The sequence below is a fragment of the Trichechus manatus genome, unplaced genomic scaffold (assembly GCF_000243295.1).
Source record: "Trichechus manatus latirostris isolate Lorelei unplaced genomic scaffold, TriManLat1.0 scaffold00017, whole genome shotgun sequence".
Taxonomy (NCBI): domain Eukaryota; kingdom Metazoa; phylum Chordata; class Mammalia; order Sirenia; family Trichechidae; genus Trichechus; species Trichechus manatus.
The window spans coordinates 19,260,916-19,283,164 of record NW_004443953.1 but is presented as its reverse complement, the minus strand read 5'-3'; the positions used below and the strand labels follow the sequence as shown (position 1 = coordinate 19,283,164).

The 22,249-nt window shown below is 36.2% G+C and overlaps 1 protein-coding gene across 3 annotated transcripts in view; it reads right to left on the bottom strand.

Moving 5' to 3' along the window:
* Window positions 1-22,249, bottom strand: part of CDC40 (cell division cycle 40) — a 58,111-nt gene that overhangs the window by 27,613 nt on the left and 8,249 nt on the right. For all 3 annotated transcript variants that reach the window (XM_004372462.2, XM_023727649.1, XM_023727650.1), the window contains exon 2: window positions 5,412-5,498. In XM_004372462.2, the coding sequence (XP_004372519.1) occupies window positions 5,412-5,498 (87 nt within the window). The remainder of the gene's footprint in view (window positions 1-5,411; window positions 5,499-22,249) is intronic.

Sequence of the window (22,249 nt, the reverse complement as noted above, 5' to 3'; positions counted from 1 at the left end):
AGAAGGTCACAACCTTGAAAATCCTAAGGAGCAGTCCTACTCTGCACACATAGGCTCATCATGAGTTAGAATCAATTTGATGGCAACTAACAATATAGTTCTGTCTAAATTATGTTTTGGGTGACTTTTCTATTAATATATGGTATTATGATGTCATTCTTTTAAAAATACTTATTTCTCCTCCACTAGATTATGAATTCCTCAAAGGTGGAGATTCAGAATCCTTACCACAGTGCCTGGCATATAGAAAGCACTTAATAAACGAAAGATTCATCAGAACCTCAGCGGGAGCAGAGGGTAGAAAAATAGCTGATAAAAATAAAGTGCTTGAAAAATTCTTAGGGAAAGACATTACAAGTTTAAATAAAATTTCTCCACTCTGGAAAGTCATGCTATGAAGGTCTCACACAAAACAGCAACATCATTATCTATCTGTTTATAATGCTTTGGGTTCCCAGAATGATTTTTCAAGTAGTATCTAATTTGATATGCACAAAAACTCTGGAAAGTGAGAAGTATTCTCATTCTCATGTTACAAATGAAGAAAAAAAAAGCCAAAGACGATGTATTTTACCGGTCCTAGGGTCAACAGTTTTATGAATCGCTAGAATCAAGACCAGAATAAATGCTAGTCTAACATTTTATTACACCATAACACAGTCCTTAAATGTACAATCATAAATAGTCTCTACATTTAAAACAACTGAGTAAAAGAATACCAGAATATATTATGCCAAGAGCTATTAACTTAATGCTATTATAAAAGATATTAGGAAAATCCAAGTCTTTTCTTGTTTGTTTTTAAATAAAGAATAAAATGAACTTTATACTTTGGAAAGCGTGGAAGTAGACAAGATATTTGCATTTGAACTTTAGAAAGTCTACTGTCATGATGAAATATTTTGACATTAGAACAGCTTAGGTCATTGCCATTAGAAACCACTTTTGCTATGATACATTTTCAGACCATAAATATAAATTATTGGTTTTCTCTTAACCAGAATGCTGCCTTCTCTAGATAACCAACATTATACTATGTATGAAAACATAAATTTAAGTGATACATTAGATTTATTTGCCTTTCATTTTTTGTTTTAGAAGAAAGTAAGTTATTACCAGATCTTTCATATTGACAGCTTCTACTTCTATGCTAAAAATAATTCAATTTTTAATATCTGATTTAAATGCCAAGCTTTTATTGCTATTCATTCTAAATTGTAAAGGATAGTCTAAGACTTGGCCAGCCCACATTACTTCTTCTTGTGTCTACTGATGGGTGGAAGCTTAGAGAAAAAAATCTAGATTAACTGAAGTTACAGTCAACATAACTTCATTTGGTCATGAAATTTATTACACAAGCAATAAAATCATTATCTTTAATTCATAAAATTAAAGACAATAATAAAACGATTTAACAATTTCCTAGCTGCTGTACTTGCTATCATCCATAAAGCAGCATCTGCTATTTCTGGGGAGAAAAACCTAAAATAATAAAAATCCTGATCGTCCTTATTGTTATTCCTATCATATATTTTAATAAATTACAAATCACTGTGCTTATAGATAATTTTCCACTGAAAAAAAGGAGATTACAATTTCCATAGTCATATATAACAATTCTTCCGTAGGCTATACATAACAAACTAGCTCCACCTTTAAAGAAAAATTCTCACTGTTAAAGAAGTATGATTTTGATATTAATACAGACCTATATATTAAAGATAGGTATATTTTATATATGATACTATTCTTAAAATAATCTAAACACTTAAATGTTCTTATGTTTTATAGATATTTAAGCTGAGACAACAAAAAATCTAGGATATAGGAAGCTGGGTGAGGAGAGGATCCATATACTTCCGGTTCACCTTAATTGCCTGGTTACTGGCAGCTGACAGAGCTGACCTCAAAGACATTAAATGTCAACAGAGGAAGGCAGAGAATCCTATTCAGCAGGACTCAGCTCTTTCCAATTACTCAAAAAATGTCTCCCAGATGTTCCTGGTCTCTATGAATATGCAACTCTCTTAATTCTGGGTTAACCATTAAAAATCAAAACAAAGCATATGCAAAAAACCAGACAAAACTGATCAAGTACTTCTTTTCAAGTTTTGGTAGTTAACCATCTTTGAGAATAAATTTGTACTCAAGTGATTTTTAAAAATACATATTCAAGTTAATTAGGTATAGATAGTTAATAAATTTTAGCTAAGACTTAATACTGAAGTACACCATACCAAAACCCCAGTCGAGTGGATTCCAACTCAAAGCAACCTATAGGACAGAGGAGAATTGCCCCATAGGGTTTCCAAGGAGTGGATGGTGGATTTGAACCGCCAACCTTTTGGTTAGCAGCTGAGCTCTTAACTGCTGTGCCACCAGGGCTCCAAGTACACCATAATCAATTACAATTGTAATTTCTCTGCATAAAATATACACATTTAAGTACTAAATCAGATCACTGCACCCAAAAGAACGTGTGATTTTCCTAAGGGTAGTAAGAATCCTTCACATGTTTCACCTGAGTTAAGCAGCAATTTATTTACAGAGTCAGGAGAAAACCATTTTTAATTTGTAAAGATGTTGGTTTATAAATCTAAGAGGTATGCATATTATAAGGCAGTGACTTTCTCAAGTTTTCAGGAGGTAGAGTACTTGAGAGTCAGTGTCTTAGGAGAGAGTATATTACATAATCGCAGAAACTTAAAAAACTTGTTATCAGTAGAAACTGACTATACAAAATCACAATCATACACTTACATATAAAAAGCAAAGAAAACCAAGTTACTGAACTAATAATCATATTACACTCAGACTGTTAATAAGTTTTCATTTATATTTATTGAAATCATCAATGTTTTAAAAAATTACACAATTTTAAAGAAGAATCTATTGATTAACTTAATTATTTTCTACAAATTTGAAAAAGATGATCACAATTCAATTTTATTGGAGAAATTCCTCAATCTTGTATGATACAAGCATAATTTAAATATTCCTGGTATAAGAAACTTTTATAAATGCTGGTTCCATGAACTTGAGCCTCAATTTCCTCATCTACAAAATAAAAGAGCTGAATTATATGATTTTGAAAGTTCATTCTAGCATTAATAGCAGTAGCCTCTTTAGCCAGATCTTTAACTAATAGCAACTGCCATTTTTTTTCCTCTTAATTTAACTTTTACATTTTTTCAATTCCTAGAAGTATTATCATTTTAAGGAATCTAGAATTCTTCCTGAGACTTACAGGTTTTATATGAATCTGGATAAATTAAATACATTCTTTTCTAAGCAGATTCAAAAAGAATCGAATGAAATGGAGAAAACCATCAGACTAAAACAATGGCTATTACATCTTCAAGTTCTATTTATAATTTGGGAAAGCTTATCTGGGTAACTAGGTAGACCATTCAAGAAAATTCTTGTTGGAAGGGGGAAACAATATTTTATAAAATAAAATAACCAATTCAAGTTCTTAAACCTGGATTATACTGCCTATTTCAAATACTACTACTTTTATGGAATTTTTTTTTATCCTTAGAACCAAATACAATCTTTCCTTAAACTTGTGTAGTACTTTACAGGCATCATAGAAAATAGCCTGGTCTCTGTATTTAGAAAAAATATGTACTTAGCATAACTTCACTGGTAAACGCTAGCTTGAGGAGAGGGATTATATTTTGTTTCTAAAATGGGACTCTCAAAATATGGGAACTTGAATTTAATCTACCCATGTATCTGGTAACACCTTGCTAGTCTCTGTCAAATTATTCAGATTCTACTCATAAAATTCAGAGTTAATAATTTGTTATATCACAGACCATTACTTTGGCAATGAGGAAAACTATAATCCTTCTTTCCTTTTAAGTCACTTAATGCCTTTCTTAAATTGTTAACAACAAGCATCAAAGTTCCTAACATAAATGAGTTGCTACATTTAATGTGAGGCTCCCTAACATGAGAAAAAAGAACAGAACATTAAAGGATCAATAATTCCACAAAGAGAATGACAGGCCTACTGCCTCATCAATATCACCACAAAAATTTTTAACTGACATTTTAACTTTTCTTATAAGGTTTTAAAACTGCAATTAGATAACAATATATCAGCTATGCACAGAACTGAACAATTTAAGAAAAACAGAGTTCACAGAAAATTGACAGGAACATGCTTAAATGAGAATATATACCACACTACTTCCAAACTTCTCATTTTCTGAATTCAGTGGTTCCATTTTACAGAAGTACTTTTCATTTAAAAAAAAAAAAAAAACCATGAAGAATATATACAACCCCTCTCCAACGTGCCTGCTAAATGGTGCAAGAAATATGAGGCAGCCTATAGTTATTTCTACAGGCTAGAAGGATTCAAGAAATAATGGAATTAAAAAAAAAAAAAAAGTGCCATAGTCTCAGAGCATGATAGAGATTTTCTGCTTACTGCACACCCACAGAACAGCTGGAGCACTGTCTCAACACAAGCACTGACATTCTCACCTGTGCTACACACTGCAATTGCCTATGAATTCTTAAATGGAAACCTAGGCAGGCAAATTATATGAAACAGATCTATGACTGATATAAAAAAAAGACAATGACTATAATGTCTAAAAAATGAAAATGACCTCTTCCTCCACCAAGATGCAGTAAGATATAGCTCCTCGCCTCCATCTTTAACGTGCTTCTTAAAGAACCTAAAACTTCAAGCCTTAGTCTTTTGTTTTATAACTACCATTCTGGCATCTCTGTTTCTTGTCAATCAAACATTCTTTTCCCCTTTTGTAAGGCAAAATGTCTAGAAATTCTTTGTAGAAAATCTTTTCTACAAAGAGAGTGAACAACTTCCATGGTTTCTTGGTATTTCCCCCTTTCTTTTTTTATGCTTCTATCATAATTTATCATTAGGAGAAAAAAAATCCAGTTAAAGAAAAGGCATTCAATACTGTAAACGCTTTCTAGAAGTGCCCATGTCAGTGTGACATCTCTTTTCAGTGTTTAGCAGAGTGGCATTTGTAACTAGATGTTTCGTAAAATACTAAGTATTGATGATGCTAATAAGTAAATTCTTCCCCCTATGGTTAATTCATAATACTCCCTAATCACACTAAGAGGAAGGTGTTAGAATTAAGTTCACATCGAACAATCAGATATTTTAAGAATTCTTTTTTCTACAGACATAATTCTATATTATCAAATATTTGTACATAGGTAAAAAAACAGCTAGTAGATTTTTAAAAGTATTCTCACAAAAGCTTATTATTTAAACTTCTGAAGAATAGAAGGATATATTTTCCAAAAGTTTAAATAGTATACTTTTGTAGTAAAACTTAAAAATTCACAAACTGCTTACCTATGTATAATTTAAATACTTTAGCAAAAGGCAGAGCTTTAAATATAATGTGTTTTCTTACCTCAGGAGCAAACATGGTCTCATAGGTAGGATTATATTGAACTTCTTTGACAGCAGGGTCAAGGTGAACTCCAGTCTCCAAATCTTCCTAAAATAAAATCAAATGAACATTAAAGATATGACAGTGATATATTATTTTTGAAGCTACATTAAAGTCACATCAATCTCCAAAAGGATAAAATACTTAGGAATAAATCTAACCAGAGACATAAAAGACCTGTACAAAGAAAACTACAAAACACTCTGCAAGAAACCAAGAGACATACCTAAATGGAAAAACATACCATGCTCATGGATAGGAAGACTCAACACTGTGAAAATATCAATACTATCCAAAGTGATCTATGCAAAGATACAATGTAATCCTGATCCAAATTCCAACAGCATTCTTTAATGAGATGGAGAAACTAATTACCAACTTTACATAGAAAGGGAAGAGGCCCTGGATAAGTAAAGCATTATAAGAGGAACAAAGTAGGAGGCCTCACACTACCTGATCTTAGAACTTACTATACAGCCACGGTTGTCAAAACAGCCTGGTAGGGATACAATAACAGACATATAGACCAATGGGACAGAATTGAGAATCCAAATGTAAATCAATCTACCTACAGACAGCTGATATTTGACAAAGGGCCAAAGTCCATTAAATGGGGGAAAACACAGTCTCTTTAACAAATAGTGCTGGCATAACTGGATATCAACCTGTAAAAAAAAATGAAACAGGATCCATACCTACATCATACACAAAAAATAACTCAAAATGGATCAAAGACCTAAATATAAAACCTAAAATGAAAATGATCATAGAAGAAAAAATAGGGACAATATACGGGCCCTAATACATGGCTTAAATACAATACGAACCATAACTAACAGTACACAAACACAAGATAAACTTGGTAACTGGAAGCTCCTAGAAATTAAACACTTAGGCTCATCAAAATACTTCACCAAAAAAGGAAACTAAGAGAACCCACAGACAGGGAAAAAATTTTTGGCTACAACATACCCGACAAGCGTCTAATCTCTAAAGTCTATGAAATACTTCAACACCTCAACAACAAAAAAGACAAATAATCCAATTAAAAATGGGCAAAAGATATGAACAGACACTTCACCAAAGACATTTAGACAGCTACCAGATACATGGGGAAATGCCTGCGATCATTAGCCATCAGAGAAATGCAAATCAAAATTACAATGAGATACAATCTTACCCCGACAATACTGGCACTAATCAAAAAAACAGACAATAATAAATGTTGGAGAGGTTGCGGGGAGACTGGAACTCTTATGCACTGTTAGTGGCAATGTAAAACGGAAAAACCACTATGGAAAACAATATGTTGCCTCAAAAAGCTAGAAATAGAAATACCATAGGATCCAGCAATCCTATTCCAAGGAATATATCCTAGAGAAATAAGACCCGTCACACATATAGACATATGCACACCCATGTTCACTGCAGCATTATTCACAATAGCAAAAAGATGGAAACAACCTAAGTGCCTATCAACAGATGAATGGATAAACAAACTATGGTATATACACAAAATGGAATACTACACAACAATAAAGAACAATGATCAATCTGGGAAACATCTCACAACATGGATGAATCTGGAGGACATTATGCTGGGTAAAATAAGTCAATCACAAAAAGACAAATATTGTATTAGAACACTATTATAAAAATTCAAGAAAAGGTTTACACATAGAAAAAAACGTTGATGGTTACAAGGGAGGGGAGGGATGGGGAAGGGAAATCACTAATTAGATAGTAGACAAGTGCCAACTTTGGTGAAGGGAAAGACAACACACAATATAGGGGAAGTCAGCACAACTTGACCATGGCAAAGTCATAGAAGCTTCCTAGACACATCCAAACACCATGAGAGACAGAGTTGCTGGGGCTGAGGGCTAGGGATCATGGTCTCAGGAGACATCAAGGACAAGTGGCATAACAATTCATAAAGAAAATGTTCTACATCCTACTTTGCTGAGTAGTGTCTGGTGTCTTAAAAGCTTGCAAGAGGTTATCTACGATTCATTTATTGGTACCCTTCTGTCCAGAGCAAAGGAGAATGAAGAAACCCAAAGACACAAGGAAAATATTAGCCCATACGACTAAGGAGCACATGAACCACAGCCTCCACCAGCCTGAGCCCAGAAGAATTCGAGGGCGCCTGTCTACCACCACTGACTGTTCTGACAGGGACCACAATAGAGGGTCCTTGACAGGGCAGGAGAAAAATGTAGAATAAAATTCAAATTCACAAAAAAAAAAAAAAAAAGACCAGACTTACTGGTCTGACAGAGACTGGAGGAACCCAAGACTATGGCCCCCAGATACCCTGCTAACTCAGAACTGAAGCCATTCTGGAAGTTCACCCTTCAACCAAAGACTAACAGGCCTATGAAACAAACTATAACACACAAGAGGAACGTGCTCCTTCCAATCAAGTATACGAGACCAAATGGGCAACACCTGCCCCAAAGCAAACACAAGAAGGCAGGAAGGGACAGGAAAACTGGACAAATGGACATGGAAAACCAGGGGTGTAAAGGGAAAGGGGGAGAGTGGTGACACATTGTGGAGATTGCAACCAATGTTATGAAACAATCTGTGTATAAATTTTTGAATGAGAAATTAATTTGCACTGTAAACTTTCATCTAAAGCACAATTCAAAAAAAAAAGCCACACCAATCATTTTTAACACAAATTTTACGATTATTCTACTTGTACTATGTGATTAATAATTCTAACAATCGAAGATCAATAAAACCAAACCAAACAAGTTACTGTGGAGTGGATTCCGACTCATGGCGACCCATGTGTTGCAGAGTAGAACTGCACTCCACAGGGATTTGCAGGCTGCGATCTTTCAGAAGTAGACTGCCAGGCCTTTCTTCCAAGGTGTCTCTGGGTAGATTCAAACTGCCAACCTTTCCGTAATATATGTAGTTTTAGAGGTTAAAATGCCTAACAGGTTTTTTTTTCTTTTCAAAATACTGACTTTTCACATCAAACTATCAGATATTTTAACAATTCTTTTTTCTATAGACATAATTCCATATCATCAAATATTTGTACATAGGTTAAAAAAACAAATTAAAAATGTCTAACTTAGTTAACATACTCAAAGTCCTAATTTAACAGATACCAATCTTATTTATTTTATATTAACTCAAAAAGACGTGATCTTCTGGTTCCTAATTCAGAAAATGCACTTCCTTTTAGTCGGCAAATTTTATTAGGTATGTACCCAGACAGCACTTGGTTAGGGACTGTAGAGGACACAAACGTAAGTGGCAGGGCCCAAATCTCCGAAGTCTAAAGTCCTATGAACTATGTCAATGCTTCAATCTTAAACTCATTCCCTACTTTAATGAACATAAAAATCTCATCTTATCCACCTGAGAATCACTGGCAGTCTATCTTTCACCAGCAGTTACAAACATGAAAATTCCCAAATTGATATACTTAGCCTGCATCTCTCCTCTGAACTCTAGAGTATATTCAGCTGTCAACTTGAAGACTTCCCCTAGGATGTCTAACAGACATCTCAACCTTATGTCCGAAAAGGAGCTCCTGAGCACCTCTTCCCCAGTGACTCCTTCCTGTCATTCGCAATTCCATTCTTAAAGTTGCTCAGGCCAAAATCCTTAGAGTTATCCCTGACTCCACTTTCTTTCACACTCTATATCCAATCCATCAGCAAATCCTATCAGCTCTACCTTTGACAACCAGAATTCAACCACTTCTCGCCTGCTGTTTCACTATCACCTCCATCCAAGTTATCATGTCACACCTGGATTACTGCATTAGATTTTTAACTGGTCCCCCTAGCTTCTGCCCTTACCTACCCACAGCCTCACTGCACACAGGAGCCAGTGTGATTCTTTAAAAATATTAATAAGATTTTGTTACTCCCTTGCCGTAAACCCTCCAGTGGCTGCCCTGCTCAGAGTAAAAGCCTAGCAAAGGCTTACAAGGCTGATTACCAGTTGTTCTCAGAAGGTAGTCATGGCTCTCTACAGATGTTTGGCATGGCATTTTTTATCTTCCTGTATTGTTCTGCCTGAGCATTTATATATTCACAACATGTTCTTTGATTATAAACCCTTTTCCTTTATTTTAAGGCATTCAAATTATATTTTGAAATTATGTGTTTAAGGAGGTTACAAATGATCAATTATATTTCAGTAAAACTGGCATTACAAAATTGCTATAAAATTGGAGTTGGTTCTAACTGGTTGAGTACTTACTCTTCGTGATCTGCCCCACCACAACCTCTATATTCATCTAGCGCTCTGACTATGCTCACTTTACTCCAGCCTCACTGGTTCACTTGCTATTCCTGGAATACATCAAAGGACAATCCTGCCTCAGGGCCTCTGCACCTACTGTTTCCTCTTCTTGGAATATCCTTCCCCTGGATATTTACATGGTTGTTCTCTCTCTTCTTTCAAGTTTCTACCAGGTGTTCTACTTTCCCCTTACCTTGTTTATTTTTCTCCATTATATACATCACCTGAAATGTATATTTATTTGTTTATTGGTCTACCTCCCTCCACTAAAATATAAGTTACACAAGAAGGATTTCGTACGTGTAGGTGTGCCCTCAGCCCCTAGAACTATTCCTTTCATCACATCACCTTCTTTATTCTTTTGCCTCTTGCTGATGGTAGGACTCATCTGTCAACACAATGCAAAGTAATACTGCAAAGTTTGCAAAATGTGAAATTTCATACAGTTGATGACAGTGATGTCTGAGAAGCAATGCCATTGACAAATGAAGGTATGGTAGAGTTAGACCAGCTAATGACTAAAGACTAGAAAACTGACAAGAAAAATAAGGCCAGATGCACACAGTTATTGTTGCAAAATTTTACCACTCTCAACATACCTTAAGGCGCATTGGTGGCACAATGGCTAAGCACTTGGCTACTAACTGGAAGGCTGGCTGTTTAAACCCAGAAGAAAGATCTGGCTATCTGCCCCCACAAAGATTAAAGAAAACCCTATGGGACAGTTCTACTCTGTCACATGGGGTCACCATGGGACGAAAATTGATTTAATGGCACCTAACAACACACTTTACCACAACCCTTTCACCACTAACAGGCAACTTAGTTTCTCTACTTCTCAAAGATACAGAGTCCGTTACCTATGACTCCCTTAAACTTTCTTTTCTAGTTTCAAAATTGCTCATTTATTTATTACTCCTCATCTCATCCTTCTCATGACCTCAATTACATCCAAATTTTATCAGCAGCCTTGACCATGCTCCTGGCCTCTGGATCCACATATCCAACTGCCTCGTGAACGTAACTACATGGATGTTCCACAGCTTCAAATACTACGCTATGTCCAAAACAGAACATATCGTTTCCTGACTCCACATTTGCTACCAAATCAGACACCAAGTCTTACTTATTCTACGTCTGAAATATTTCTCCAGCAACCCCACTCCTGCTCTCCCTTTTCTATATCTTCACTGCCACTGTCCTAGTTTAAGGCTTCATTATATCTGGCCTGATCTATTATAGTATCTATCTCATTTAATACACCCTCACTTTAACCATATTAGACTAATGGATGATTTTTAAAAATATCAAGGACTTGTATGCTTTCTGTGCCCTTGGCAATGTTATATTCCCTTTTCATCTTATTAATTTCTCTTTATTATCTGATGTCTTCTTTTTTCTCTGATATCTTTCCTCTTCCTGCCTCAGGAAAACCGTTTTTTTCATCCATAGTCCTAAAGAATGTGGTATATAATTCACTGTAGTACTTGTCATAATATCTTATTTGCTTCACATGACTTTATTTACATCTTTATCTCTTCATTGCTTACAAGAATACAGGGCACTCACTATACACTCAACAAATATTTGTCAAATTAAAAAAGGGGAAGTAAAATCCATAGAGAAATTAAATAGAATGAAGACTGAACAAAAGGCATTGAATTTGGCAATTATATCACAAAAAACCTTTGCCAGAGCAATTGTGGTAGCAGGGTGGAACATGGAATAAAGCCAGTTGCAAAGGGCAGAGGTGTAACTGAAAATTTAGAAAAATAAAGACAGTAATAATTTTTACTCTTCAAGATATCTGGAAGTAAGGAACAAAAGATATGGGGTACCAGATTAAAGAATTTACAGAATAAAATTAAGTTTTCTTTCTTCCCTTAAGAAAAGACTAAGTCAACGACTTAGTCAATCATAAGTAAATTATACAGATTGCTAGAAGAGGACTTTTTTCCAGTTGCTGTTAAGTCAATTCCGACTCATGGTGACCTCATGTATGTCGGAATAGAACTGTGCTCCACAGGGTTTTCAATGGCTGATTTTTTAGAAGTAGAACGCCCAGCCTTTCTTTTGAGGTGTCTCTGGTGGATATGAACTGCCAACCTTTTGGTTAGCAGCCAACCGAGTGCATTAACTATCTGCACCACCCACGGGGATAAGAGCTATGAAAAAAAGTATTTAACAACACTAATGTTCAGAACCAGCACAGGCACATTATCTCATATAATCCTTTCAACACTTCTATGAGATAAGTACTAGAAAGATTACATCGCTTGACCCAAGGTACTAACAGAATAAATAAGAAGGGGAAGAATATAAAATAACCACAACGAATAATGTTAACAGGACCTAACTGGCAACAAACAAAAATCTTTGGCAAAGTAACTAGGTACATCAGTCAGGGTTCTTAGTTGCAAACAACAGAAATCCTCACAAGCTGATAAAGCAGAATGAATATTAAATCCTTCTAGGTTTCTCACAGAATTGCCAGAAGGCTGGAGAATCAGCTCTGGGAAATGAGCAGAAGATAAAGGGTGAGTATACAGCGGAAGTCACAATTTAAAGTCAATCGTATCACAGAACCCAGTTATGATAACATTACTGAATACCATTACTGACCTGCTACAGCCGCCACTGGATGTTGTTGTTGGAAGTACTAGCCCAAGAATAGACACTATTGCAAATGTTGGCCACCACTGCCATGACCACTGTCACTTAAACTATTTTCCTTTTTCCTTGCTTCTTTGTAGATTAATTTCAAATTAGAAAGCTTGGATGGGTACATCTGTTTGGTGGTGTCCAAGTATATTCCTGAGCCTTAGCTTCTTGGGAGCTGGGAGAACGGGTATCTGAGTTTTTCAGCTTATAAAGCCAGGGGGTGTGTAAGGGTGTTCTCCACATTAAGACTCTTAAGGAAGGAGGTTCAAATACTGGACTGCTCCCAAAATGACGTACATCATCATCTTAGAATGCACACTAGAATATTTTACTGATTACAGATAGAATCTAGCATAGACAGTATCAGTAGTAAAACCCACTACCATAAAGTTAAAGGGTCACAAATTACTTAGGACCTTTTTACCTGTCAACTGCATAAAAACTGAATTAAATGCTTTTGTCTTAATATTCAACTCCTAATGATATATACTGCTGAAAATAACAAGAGGAGTTAGCCACATTCATACCTCTCCAGTGAATTTTATATAGTTGCTAGAACCACTTTATAATAGGGAGCCCTGGTGGCACAGTGGTTAAGAGCTACGGCTGCTAACCAAAAGGTTGGCAGTTCGAATCCACCAGCAGCTCCTTGGAAACCCCACAGGGCAGCTCTACTTTGTCCTGTAGGGTCGCTATGAGTCAGAATAACATAGTTTACCAGATCTTTCTAATTAAGAGTATTTAAAATATTCTAAACTTGAGTTATTTCAAACAGAGTACTATCAGACATCAAGTTTTCAATGCAAAGTACAATTTAAAAAGCTACTCTTTATACAAGAGACAGTGGCAACTAATAAAAAATATAAATACGTTCTAGTCTCCAGTTCCTGCTAAAATTATAGGCAAACAAATTGAACAATCCTCCAGAAAATGACAGGTTGTTAATTTTACATTTAATTAGAAAAACTTGGACAATACCACAACCTTGTTTTAATACCTATGGGGAGTTCAATACCAATTAGGCATGCAACTGCAATTACCACAGAATTACAAAGGGATTTCTATTCAGTTCTAATTATCCATAAAAATTAAAATGTAGTAAGTGGTGGGCACCCTATGAGTCAAATAAGTTTAAATAAGTTTGTTGATTTAAAGAGATGTGAGAATAAAATTAGTAACGCTCATTTTTTAATCCTTTTACTGATTCAAAGTAATCTGAGAAAAAAAATTAAGTAACATTCACTTTCTAATCCTTTTCACATTTCTTAGTAACGTATAAATAAGGTAAAAGATGTGAAAACACTTTGTAAACTGTAAACCAGATCACAAATACTAATTGTTATTATAAACCACTTATCAATTTATGGCATAGGTTTTTCTCCCCCAGAACGTAGAAATGTTTAAACTTCCTAAAGTGGGAGTTTAGGTGGGTGATACAAGAATAGAAATTCATTTAAAAATATTTTTTGAGTTTGACCTTAACAGATGCAGAGGAAAACTATAACCCATTTGATGTGTACAAATACGAGAACAATCACTCAAGAAGAAACTAAAAAATATGCCTTAAAATTAGAGACAGATAACCCAGAACTGACACCATTCCCTAAGCCCACTTTTCAGACAAAGATTAGGAAGGCCTATAAAACAAAAAATAACACACTTGAGGAACGTGCTTCGTAGCTCAATCAAATATATGAGACCAAATGGGCAGCTCCTGGCCAAAAGCAAGACAAAAAGGCAGGAAGGGACAGGAACTGAATGAATGGACACAGGGAACCCGGGGTGGAAAGGGTGAAAGTGCTGTCACATTGTGGGGATTGCAACCAATTGCATAAAACAGTTTTATGTATATAAATTTTTGAATGAGGAAAAAAAAAAAAATAGAGGCAGGATTTTCATTTTACTCAAGCTGGCTATATTAAAGCCGGGAATTGTGACACAGGGGGGAAGTAACTGTCACTGATTGAAACGAGAGAAAGCCAGGTCAACTTTGGTTTTTTTGACTTTAGTCACTTAATAAACGACCCTTACAACCCAATAGAGCTCATCGCATAATTTCTAAAGCATAAAATCTGACAGTGTTGCATTAAAATTAACTTTTAATCAGAAAATACTCATTGTCATACACTAGAAAATACAAATATGTTTACCTGGAGTTCTAGACTAAGAGGAGAGCGAATGGGGCTAAAATAATATGTGAAGAGATAAGGGCTGAGAACTTTCCAGAAATGGTGAAGGCTCTACCACTCAAGCCAATCAATCCAAAATTAAAGAAATGCAACAAATTCTGAGCAGGACAAATAAATCCACACCTATATACCCCATTAATAAAAAAAAACAAAAAAAGCAAATCCACAGCCGTCTGGTCGATTCTGACTAATAGAGATCCTAATGAAACTAAATAACAGCAAACAAAGGGGGTGGTGGTAGTCTTAAAAGCAGTCAAAAGAAAACAGGATAAATCACTTCAAGAAAAAAAAAGCAGCTACACTGACAGTTGATTTTTTATCAGTAGCAATAAAAATTAGAAGATGGTAGAATGATATCTTAAATGATATTAAACGAGAGAAAATAATTGACAGCAATAGGTTTGAGTTTTATTTTTTTGTAAACATAACAATACTTTCATACTATTGAAAATATCCTTTAAGAAAGAAGGTTAAACAGAAATATTTTAAAGACAAAACTGAAAGCATTTGCCACGAGTTAACCTTCAGTAAAGGACACTCTAAAGGATATACTATAGACAGGAAGAAAGTGACCTCTTGCACATGAGATGTAAGAATCATCATCATTGACCATCTTGTAGGGTTAGGAAAAAAAAAAGATAAATAATAGATAGATGGATAGATAAAACACAGGACAAGAATAGCTAAAGCAGAGATGTAGGAAGGAATGTGAGTAAAATTATTCTAAAGTTCTTGCTCTGTTCAGTAGGAGGCAAAGGTGTTGATTAATTCAGACATTTTTTTCTAGGGGTAACTACTTATAGAACAGACTCCGAGTGCATAACTTCTAAATGAGTACAGGAAAAGAAATGGAATGATACAATACACTCAATCCCAAAGAACTGATGCCTAGCATACTAACTTTCTGGCTTTCTTCTTTTCTATTACATACATTTATGACTATACTTTTTTTTTTTAATAGCTATGGCTGCATCTCATTATTTTCTTTATTGTTCAGTTCAAAATATTTTCTAATTTCTATTATGATTTTTTTTTCTCTGACCCATACTCAGATGTACAGTTTCATAATTTTCAAATATGGGAATTTTACAGTTATGTTTTTGTTCCTGACTTCCAGCTTAGATGTATTGTGGTCAGAGAAGGTGGTACTATGATTTAAAATTTGCTGAGATTTATTGTATGACCTAGTACAGGGGTTGGTAAACTATAGCCAGAAGTGAACTAAATCTAGCCCACAGCCTGTTTTTGTATCAGCAAGCTAAGAATGGTTTTTACATGTTTAAAGAGTTGTTTAAAAGAAAGAAGAAGAAAAGATGCTCAACTTCATTAGTGTTCAGGGAAACGGATTAAAAACATTGCATAAATTTATTCTCTGACTAAATGCTTGGTATTAGCTACAATTATTCAAATTTGTTAAAAATTTTTGTTAACAAACAAACAAACAAAAAACCCAGAATATGTAATAGAGACCAAATGTGGCCAGCAAAGCCTAAAATATTTACTATCTCGTCCTTTACCAAGAAGTCTGCCAATCTTTGGCCTAATACATATGGTCAGTTTTCTAAAAATATCAGTGCTTGAAAACAATATTCTGCACTGTTGGGTATATGTCCTTTAAATACAGTTTGCTAATTCTGTTGTTAAAATTTTCTATATCACTATTGTTTTTTTTGTTTGTTCTATCAATCATTGAGAGAGGTGTACAAAAATCTCCCACTGTAACTATAGATTTGCTACTTTCTCCTGGTAGTTCTGCCAACTTCTGTTTAAGTCTTCTGAGCCTACATTATTAGGCACACATAAATTTAAAATTGTTATGTATCTCTTTACGAAGTGAATCTTTTATCATTATGAAATGACTTTTTAAAAAATCTCTACCAATGCTTTCTGCTTTAAAGTCTATTTTATTTATGTTAAATAAGCAATGCCAGTTTTCTTCGGATTAGAAAGCGCAGCGATGTATCTTTTTTCCACCTTTTTTATTTTTGATCTTCTTCGATCTTCTTAGTAAGTATAGCAAGGTAAGAAAAAAAATAAAAGAAATAGAGACTGAAAGAAAAAAAATACTGTCATACTTGCAGCTGATAAGTAGAAACGAAACCCAGACATGGCTCCCCCCCGACCCCCATCTGCCATCCTTGCAAACCACGACTTCCAACCATGGTTTGCTCCAAGCTCATCACCCTTGCAAATCGCGGCCTCTACCTGCGGTCTGTATTTGGCGCCAGATCTTTGTGCAAGCGCCGGCCAGGATCTTGATGTGTGTGCAAATCTGCAGAATCGGGTTCTTACCTGACCCCAGACCAGAGCATCACTGGCGGGGAAGATATTCTCTGATACACAGCACCACCCAAGCCCCTCTGCAAAGCAGTAAGTCCCACAATGCAGACTTCCTATGAAAAGTGACTCGGCATGACTCAGCACCCGGATCTCCAAATTTGGACATGGTAGGGGTCAGGGTGTAGGGTTTCAGGTGCCAGTCCCTGTCCCCTGGGGACTCAAGTACTTAAAAGGTCCCTGATCCCCTCGGGCAGGGAGTGCGTGATCTTTTGGCCGCTAGGCCCGACAATGCTCCTTGTCTGTGCAGACAATAAATTACCACTTTCTGCTTCCCTTGCAACTTGGGTCTGTCTTACTTCAATCGGCTAATAGGATGGGACGAGAACCCGTAGTTACAGAAAGACCAATTAGAAAACTAAGTAACTGAAAAAATAATGCTATTTATTAATATAATAGCATAAAATATGAAGCACCTAGAAATACTTCCAACAAAAACTGTTAAGGACTTTGATGGAGAAAACCATAAACTTTGGAGGAAATTGAAAACCTACTTAAATGAATGAACAGATATTAGTTCCAAACTGATTTATAGACTGAATGCAATCCCAATCAAAATCCCAACTGAGTTTTAGCAGAATTTTTCATGTTAATTCTAAAGTGTATACAGAATTACAGGGGCCAAGAATAGCCAAGACAATCTTGAATAACAACAACAAAAAAGGGGAAGGAAACTTCCCCTACTAGATGTCAAATCATATTACAAGAAACGTTCACACCCTACACAAAAATTAATTCCATGTGGATTAATGACCTAAATGTAAAAGCAAAGATACAGCACCTTCAGAAGATAAAACGGGGGAAAGTTTTCATGACTTTGGGATAAGGAAGGATTTTTCAAGCAAGAAACAGAAAACAATCTATAAAGGAATAATCTGATAAAACTAGACTAAATAAATAGCTTTTGTTTATCCAGACAGTGAAAAGAGAGTGACAAGTCACAAACTGGAAAAGATATTTGCAACACACACAACTGACAAAAGAATAGTATTCAGAATATATAAAGATTTACAAATGAAAATGAAAAAGATAACCCAGTAGTCACTTCCAAAAGAAAAAACAAAACAAATCACCAATAAAACAAACCCATGGCTGACAAGTCATGGTCAACTCATAGCGACCCTACAGGACAGAGTGAAGCTGCCCTGTAATGTATCCAAGGCTGTAATCTTTCTGGAAGCAGATTGCCACATCTTCCTCCTGTGGAGCAGTTGGTGGGATCCAACCTCTGACCTTTTGGTTAACAGCCAAGCGCTTAATGACTGCGCCACAAGGACTCCTTCCAAATTACCAATAAAATATATGAAAAGATACTCATCCTCATTAGTATTCAAGGAAACAGATTAAAAACATTGCATAAGGAGGCGGGGCCAAGATGGCGGAGTAGTCAGATGCTTCTGGTGGTCCCTCTTACAACAAAGACCCAAAAAAACAAGTGAATCGATTATATATGACAACCTAGGAGCCCTGAACATCAAATGCAAAGTTGAGGAATAGGACTGAGTGGCAGGGGGAGGGACAGATGGTGCGGAAGCAGCAAGGAGTTACCAGACCTGACCTGGAGAGAGCCTGAGCCCTTCAAGCCTGATCAGCTTGTGGTAGGTAGGCAAGGAGAGACTCTTGGGAGGTGTTTTCCACATCAGGAGAGACCCAGCGGCAGTCTACTTGGCCATCCAGAACCAGCGAGAAGCAGCCCTCAATCAGCAAAAAATAAGTACTTGAGTCAGGCATACCACGCAGATCAAAAACACCCACCTCAGGGAAAAATCTCTCTCCCGTCTACCTCCCCACTCCCTGCTCTGCACTGGGTCCGGGACCAGCTTCAGTAATTGCCGAGTCCCCTGGGCCAGAAGTAGGACCCGTCACGTGCCCTGAGCCATTTTCCAGGCCTTGGAGAGTGAACAAATTAACAAACAGGGGAAAAAATAATCTGCCAGCTCCCCTAAGCCAGGAATTCAGAGTAGGCACAGCTCCTTTGCTTCGGTACAGGCATAAGGGATCCACGGACTTTGAGTGCCTTTCCCCCTGCAGAGACTTGTGTGGGCCCATTTCAACAGTGTAGGCCCTCATTACCACAGTACAACAGGGTATATACCTAAAGTCTAACTTCAACTGTTTCAGCTGTGAGGTGGCAGGTTCGTGCATTTGACACTCCTCTGCCCATTAAGCAGGGTCTTCACCTACCCACATTAGGGACCTGAGAACTGGTGGCTTCACCCATGCAACCTAGCCACCTGTGACAGGGGCTGAAGAACAAGAGATGCCCCCTAGTCTTTACAGCCAACACATTGGGTGTTCATAGTCCAGCTGCAAAACCCACCCATCTACACGCTCTAAGGAACAGGTAGGTACACGCTTTCCTCCTGGATGCTCAGGGGTGGCCGTCGGCCCCCTGCCTTGCTCAGTCTGTGTCCCCCTGCTGCAGCTGGATGCCTGTGCCTACACTAATCATCCATGCCTATCTAGAACTGTAGGTGAGATCCTTACCACACACTTGATGGCAGATTACCTGGGCACCTGAGCTGAATCCATATAGGAGGAGTGGGAAGACTCCTAGGCTCACGTGCTTAGTGTCAGGCCTGGCCACCTGGTGGCAGGACATTGGAGCTTCAGGGCTGCTGGTGTTCAGACGAACTCACACAAGCAGCCTGTCCAGGCATACCAAAACTAAACAAAATAAGAAGCTAGAACACAGTAAGCAAACATAAAATAAATAAATATAATAACATATTGATGGCTTGGGGACAGTAGTCAATATCAAATCACATAAAGAGGCAGAACATGATGGCTTTAGCAAGCTCCCAAAATAAAGAATATAGAAATTTTCTGGAGGAAGAAAATTTCTTGGAATTACCAGAGGCAAAATACAGAAGACTAATATACAGAACTCTTCAAGAGATCAGGAAGGAAATTAAGCAAAACACAGAACACGCAAATAGAGGAACTTAAGAAGATTAGAGTAGAGCATAATGACAAATTTAACAGGCTGCAAGAATACACAGAAAGACAGCAATCAGAAATCCAATAAAATTTCACAATTAGAAAACTCAATAGAAACTCCTAGGAGCAGAATTTAGGCAATGGAAGTCAGAATTAGTGAGATTAAAGATAAAGCACTTGACATCAACTTATTTGAGAAAAAATCAGATAAAAGAAATGAAAAAAATGAAGAAATCCTAAGAATTATGTGAGATTCTATCAAGAGGAATAACGTACGAGTGATTAGACTACCAGAATGGGGTGGTGGGGGGTGGGATAACAGAAAATACAGAGAGAATTGTTGAAGATTTGTTGGCAGAAAACTTCCCCGATATCATGAAAGATGAGAAGACATCTATCTAAGATGCTCATTGAACCCCACGTAAGGTAGATCCCAAAAGAAAGTCGCCAAGACGTATTATAATCAAACTTGCCAAAACCGAAGATAAAGAGAGAATTTTAAGAGTGGCTAGGGACAAAAGAAAAGTCATCAACAAAGGAGAGTCAATAAGAATAAGCTCAGACTACTCAGCAGAAATCACACAGGCAAAAAGGCAATGGGATGACATACATAAAGCTTCGAAGGAAAAAACTGCCAGCCAAGAAATATATATCCAGCAAAATTGTCTCTCAAATATGATAGAGAAACTAGGGCATTCCCAGATAAACAGAACTTTAGGGAACTTTCAAAAACCAAACCAAAATTATGAGAAATACTAAAGGGAGTCCTGCAGTTACAAAATCAACAACATCACATAACAACCCAAGACTAGAAGGACTAGGACAGAGCAACCAGATATCAACCCAGACAGGGAAGTCACAAAAATACATCAAAGCTAAAACACTGAAAATAGGGAAACAGATGTCAATATGTAAAAGATGACAACATTAAAACATTAAAAAGAGGGACTAAAAAATGTAGATGTAGATTTTTCACATGGAGAGGAAGTCACAGCTATATGAAGAAATAAAAGACTGATATAAACTTAGAAATATAGGAATAAATATTAAGGTAACCACAAAAGAAACTAACAATCCTACACGTCAAAAAAAAAAAGAAAAATATAAAGACTCAGGAAACACAAAATCAATAACAACGAAGAAGATAAAAGAAAATAAATAAACAAAACCAACTCAGCACAGAAAATTAAGTGGAACAAAGAAACTGTGAACAACACACCAAAGAAGACATCAAAATGACAACACTAAACTCATACCTATCAATAATTAAGCTGAATGTAAATGGACTAAAAGCACAAATAAAGAGACAGAGAGTGGCAGATTGAATTAAAAAACACGATCCGTCTATATGCTGCCTACAAAATACACGCCTTATACTTAAAGACACAAACAAACTAAAACTCAAAGGATGGAAAAAAATTTATCAAGCAAACAACACTCAAAAAAGAGCAGGACTGGCAATATTAATCTCTGACAATATAGACTTTAAAGTAAAATCTACCACAAAAGATAACGAAGGACACTATATAATGATTAAAGGGTCAATACCCCAGGAGCACATAATGATAACAAATATTTACGCACCCAACGACAGGGCTCCAAAATACATAAAAGAAACTCTAACAGCGTTGTAAAGAGAGAAAGGCAGCTCCACAATAGTAGTAGACTTCAATACACCACTTTCGGTGAAGGACAGAACATCCAGAAAGAAACTCAAGAAAGAAACGGAAGAGCTAAATGCTACAATCAACAAACTTGATCTCACAGACATACACCGAACACTCGACCCAACAGCAGCCAAGTATACTTTCTTTTCGAACGCACACGGAACACTCTCTAAAACAGACAACAAATTAGGCCATAAAGTGAGCCTTAACAAAATCCAAAGCATTGAAATATTACAAAGCATCTTTTCTGACCATAAAGCCATAACAGTAGAAATCAGTAGCAGAAAAAGCAAAGAAAAAAAATCAAACACATGGAAACTGAACAACATCTTGTTCAAAAACTACTGGGTTATAGAAGAAATTAAGGATGGAATAAAGAAATTCATAGAATCAAACAAGAACAAAAACACATCCTACCAGAGCCTTTGGGACACAGCAAAAGCAGTGCTCAAAGGTCAATTTATAAAATAAATGCACACATCCAAAAAGAAAAAAGAGCCATAATCAAAACACTAACTCTACAACTCGAATAAGTAGAAAGAGAGCAGCAAAAGAAGCCCTCGGGCGCCTAAAGAAAGGAAATAGTAAGAATTAGAGCGGAATTAAATGAAATAGAGAATAGAAAAACAATTGAAAGAGTTAATAAGACCAAAAGCTGGTTCTCTGAAAAGATCAACAAAATTGATAAACCATTGGCCAAACTGACAAAAGAAAAACAGGAGAGGAAGCA